Below are 5392 nucleotides of genomic sequence, written 5' to 3'. Positions count from 1 at the left end.
TTTGACAGGGATGGGGACGGGTTTATAACAGTTTCTGAACTTCGTCAGGCCATGAGCACCTTTGGGGAGATTCTGTCGGAGAAGGACGCCGAGGAGATGATTAGTGAAGTAGATGTGGACGGTGATGGACAAATCAACTATACGGAATTTGTTTATCTAATGTTGAAAAATAGATAATTTTGGCCGACCATTTTAAGTGTGAAATTCGTGACCAACAATATCAATTCGGTATCATATCGGGATGAGTCAGATACTAACAAATCATTTTAAGGGCGAGATTATGAAATGTTTCTTGAATATATATTACATATACATTATATGAGAAAAATAAGTGGACGAGTTTAGTAGCCTGTAACTGCGGGAATATAACTGATGAAAGTCTGAAATTTCACTATAATCAAACCAATTTATTGAACTTTGTGTACACAAAATTTCAAAAAAAAAAATATATAAAGAAATACATATTTGACGATTATTTTAATAGACACACTTCAAAGTTGTCATATCGAAGATTTTACCGTAATTCTCAAATTTTCATGTGACCTGTCGATCCCCCATTTTGATTTATGATTGTGCGTGGGGTGGAGTGAGTTAGGCCTCAAAATGTGCAATTTTAACCGCAATCACCTTCAATTCAGTTTTCAAAATCTGGTTATCCCCGACATAATACCGAATCTTGGATCTGAACGTCAAGATGCATGGAGTGAGAATAAGGATTTATGAGTTAGTTTAAATGGTATAGATTGTGAGACATTTTGTTTTATTCCAGAAGTAATTGGACTTTTGATACCGAGTAAAAGATTACTTGCTGCCTTACATATCCCAATGAAACTCTCCTCCTCCTCCTCCTCCTCTTCCTCAGCCTCCTCCTTCTTTGCCTTCTCCACCACCACAACCTTTTCCTCCGCCTCATCCCCCTCTTCTTCTTCTTCTTCTTCTTCTTCTTCTTCTTCTTCTTCTTCTTCTTCTTCTTCTTCTTCTTCTTCTGTCTTCTTCTTCTTCTTCTTCTTCTTCTTCTTCTTCTTCTTCTTCTTCTTCTTCTTCTTCTTCTTCTTCTTCTTCTTCTTCCGTTTTCTTCCTCATCTATTTCCCCTTTTTACTCGCTTTAAATGTTTTATGTTGCATGCTGGTTCCTGCTATGTTCATAAAAGTCGATTTGAGTAGCATTTTCTGCACCCCACAATTCAAGAGAGATCTCTGTGACCGGCATTTTGCTCTTTCTTCCAAACCATCATCATAGCTTGTCGCTCCAACACCGAACCCACTCCACAGCATCTGGGGAGGGGACTATTATGTCATGGTCAGTGCAGCTGAGCCCATCCTGGCATTCTCTAAGGATGTGCTCCATCGTCTTCTATGGGCATCCACATGTACACAAGCTAGTCTCAGCCAGCCCCTAATTATTCATGCTTCCAGCTGTTCTCCCAAGTTTTGCCCTTGCTCTGTTCAGTGTTACCCATTCATTCCTGGGGAGCTCAGTTCCGTAGGGCAGTTCTTCTCTCGGATCTTCAACGGCTTTATTTGAATGATTGTTCCACTCTCTCAATGTGGAAAGTCTTTGAAAAAAAGAATGAGTATTGTGGGATTAGTTGTCTGCTTGTATGACATTTATGTTCGGATATGCTTGTAAGGGTCCTTCTCTTGGCGAAGGAGAGTTGAGTCTTTCGAAGAGGCTCTTTGCTGACATTCCCGCTTCATACCCAAGTTTAAAATAAGTGTACGCAAGTAACAGCGTTGTGTGCCGAAGAAAAAAAATTATTATACCGTCTTACAGACATGGTGTCTCGTTTTATATTCTAAGTATGGCTTCGGACTCATTTGCAAAGCGCTTCGAGCACATTCAGTGGATACTGCGCTATAATGGGTTTTTTTTTAACAAGATCAGAAAAAACCCAAGATTTTGCATTGGCAATTCTGGGATTACGCTATAATCATTTTAACAATTTAAAAATTCTGGCAGCTGGTACTTGAGCGTAGGTGTACAAAAAATCAGACATTTTTTTTTGATGATCAATATTTTGCAGCTATCTATCTAGATAGTGATTATATTGAACATAATTTTTCAACGTTCATGTCCGATTATTAAGCATAGCTAGATCTAGATAATATTACGTATCATGCAAATGTTTTCAAGGATCTACTATTTTCATGTATTCACATGAATAATAATATTATAACAGTGAATTTATGATTGTTGCTGCTACAATGAAATAATAGGTTTTAAAGCATAACAATGTTTGCCTTATAATATATAATTGTGATGTTTAACATGTTCCTTAGAAAATAGCATTAATGTATAATTTACTTAGAGAACTATGATCGTTGTATTTTAATGATATATTGTGATTAATTACTGTAGATGATGATAATGAGGATGATGACGATGATGATAATAATAACAATAATAATAGTAATAATAATAATAATAATAAAAATCATAATAATAATAATAATAATAATAATAAAAATAATAATAATAATAATAATAATAATAATAATAATAATAATAATAATAATAATAATAATAATAATTATAATAATAATAAAAATAACGATGATGATGTATTAGTATTGTATAAATATTTTCATTGTTTTGTTTATTTTTTTGTTGGCTGAAGAAGGGTTTTGAGCCCCGAAACGTTCTATGTTTGGTATTTTGTTCTTGTTTTGCTTTTGGAGTATTTATATTCAGGTTTGTTCCTTACTATTTACAGTCCACAGCTTCTAGGAGTTTAGTATTACTTCGACTTGTGTTACTGAATAATAATGGTGTACCTAAGTGTTCATATTATATACTGTTTACGTTTCATTTAATCGCCAAATATTTCATAGTATATGTTATTATTTTGTGTTTGAGATTTCTGAAGATGTATAGTCTAAATATTTAGTCGACACTTCTTTTGTCTTACAATAAATATGATTTGATTTTGTCAAGACTTCCACACTTTTTTTTTCATTATCTACTTTACAAGTCATTTGAGTTTCATATATTATATTACATCAGTATTTAAAAAAATATATATATATATATATATATATATATATATATATATATATATATATATATATATATATATATATTTCCGCATCATAAGATATCGTCGCCTAGGCATTTCATGAAGGAATATAGATAATCCATCAAACAGGATGCCTGATGTCAACAGGAATCACCCATGTTGTCCAAGTAAGCAAATTGGGTGTTAATATTCTTGCCCACGGATAAAAAAAAAAGAAATTTTCTGTAGCGGGACTGAACCTCCGGAGATTCCGGATCACAGTGGAATGCCTTAACCACTCGGCCACTACCCCCCCCCCCCGCTCCCATATTAATCAGTATCAGGCCTTTCAAATAGACTACATTTTCCTTAAATGTCCTTAAAATGTAAGTAACAAAATACTGGACATTACACTTTGCATATTCAGTGAGATGAAAAATATTTTAAAAGGTGGAAACAGATAAAAGTTTGGAAGAAAATGAAAAATAAAACAAATAAATGAACAAAAATATCCATTCTTATTATTGACATTATGAATGCTCAGTCATAAAGATATGTATCTTAAAGCAAAAAATTCCCTATCAAGGGCATGTTTAAATTCATTGATATCAATATAACCTATTAATATCACTTACTATCATTATTCTGCACATGGATCGACGAAATACCCTTTGCAAACGAAGGGTCGCAAATGAACACCTGGCCAGTAACAGCTTGACTCAGTGTGTGGAAAAAAAACCCAACTATGATCACGATTTTGCAGGCTGCATTTCTTGTCTAAATGTTCAATATTACAGTTGGCTTGGGACTTCTCGTTAAGCATTTTGAGCATATTTTAGTGTCTGCTTATCTATATATAGGGGCAGCGTAGCTCGGTGGTACGGTCTTTGCTTCGTACCCGAAAGGTACCGAGTTCGATCACTCGCCGCTGCGCTGTGTGGCATTGAGCAAGTTACTTCGCCCTAGCTCAATTTACAGCTGACGCCTGGGTTATTCCAGTCTTCCCTCGGAATAGACCCTAGAGACAATAAATTTCCCCTATGGCATGAATATAGGAAATTATATTTTATTATTTTTTATTTATTTCTTTGATAAAAGCTTACCAACATATTTTGATTCGGAATTCTGTTGGATATTTAACTCTCTCTCTCTACCGATCATTTTCAGAATATTCCCAAAAATGGCAGGGTTACCCAGGGCAGCGTGGCTCAGTGGTACGGTCAAGTGCTTCCTATCCGAAAGGTACCTAGTTCAATCACCCGCCGCTGCTGTTCTTATGAATTAAACAAAGATCATTCTTACAATTTTGTGATAAACAAAATAAATCTGAGTAAGAAAATACCTGTTGTGTCCGTCGTAACGAATGTAACGATTTTGCTGTAGGTGGTAAGGAGAGGGTTGAGATATCCAAAAGAAATAAGAAAAAAAGAAAGAAAGATATTGGCAAATCATCCAACTGTGTGGTGGAACTAATCTGATATTTATTATTTTTTTTTAAACAACGAAACGACCTTCTCTTTAGTTTTACCTGTTGTCCTTGCTATATTTAGATGACCTATTAGTCACTGTTGACTCATAAGCAGTCACACAATAATGTTAATATATATATATTATATATATATATATATATATATATATAATATATATATATATATGTATGTATATATATATATATATATAAAATAATATATATATATATATAATATATATATATATATATATATATATATATTCAACTCTTCACATAAAGATATAATTGATTATCAAAATCCTAATAGTCTGGTTCTTTAAAGTTAAAAAAATTCTTTAATCGGATATGGATAAGCTTGACCAATTGATGACGTTACAAAATTAAAACAGACAAAGATAGAGTGGGTGTGAGAGAGAGAGAGAGAGAACGAGAGAAAGAGAGAGAAAGAGAGAGAAAGAGAGAGAGGGAGAGAGAGAAAGAAAGAGATAGGTAGATAGATAAATAGAAAGAGAGAGAGAGAGAGAGAGAGAGAGAGAGAGAGAGAGAGAGAGAGAGAGAGAGAGAGAGAGAGGGTATCTCTCTTAAAGTTCCCTACGAAATTAACATGCGCCTCATCAAAGTCTGAATTTTCTGACCACATCAAGAGGATCAGTGCTCAAACAAAGTTGTCGCTATCCACTCCACGCTCTGGAGGACTAGTTTTCATCACACTGCCAACTGGCATTACTTGGAGACCATCATTTTGATCATTACACAACTAGTTAGGCCCTATTGATCCCCGCCTGCTCCCAATGCCCGCTCTTGACCCATCACCGGGCCGTCCGTAGGGATCTCTCCGGTCCCGCGAGGCCACTTCCAATGTGAGTTGAGATGAGTATTGTGATTATTGTCATACATTATGTCGAGTATTTGTAATCCTCCTTTC

The 5392-nt window shown here is 34.6% G+C and overlaps 1 protein-coding gene across 1 annotated transcript in view; it reads left to right on the top strand.

Annotated features, from left to right (window-relative positions):
• LOC144975592 (uncharacterized) overlaps positions 1–2390 on the top strand; it is a 4138-nt gene extending 1748 nt beyond the window's left edge. Inside the window, exon 2 of the mRNA XM_078919756.1 lies at positions 1–2390. This exon is cut by the window's left edge and continues 303 nt beyond it. Coding sequence (XP_078775882.1) covers positions 1–177 — 177 coding nt within the window. The 3' untranslated portion in view covers positions 178–2390.
• Positions 2391–5392: the final 3002 nt, after the last annotated feature.

The sequence above is a fragment of the Berghia stephanieae genome, chromosome 6 (genome assembly GCF_034508935.2).
Source record: "Berghia stephanieae isolate SIO BIC M18660-M18661 chromosome 6, UCSD_Bste_1.3, whole genome shotgun sequence".
NCBI lineage: Eukaryota > Metazoa > Mollusca > Gastropoda > Nudibranchia > Aeolidiidae > Berghia > Berghia stephanieae.
This window is presented reverse-complemented; position numbering and strand designations above follow the sequence as displayed.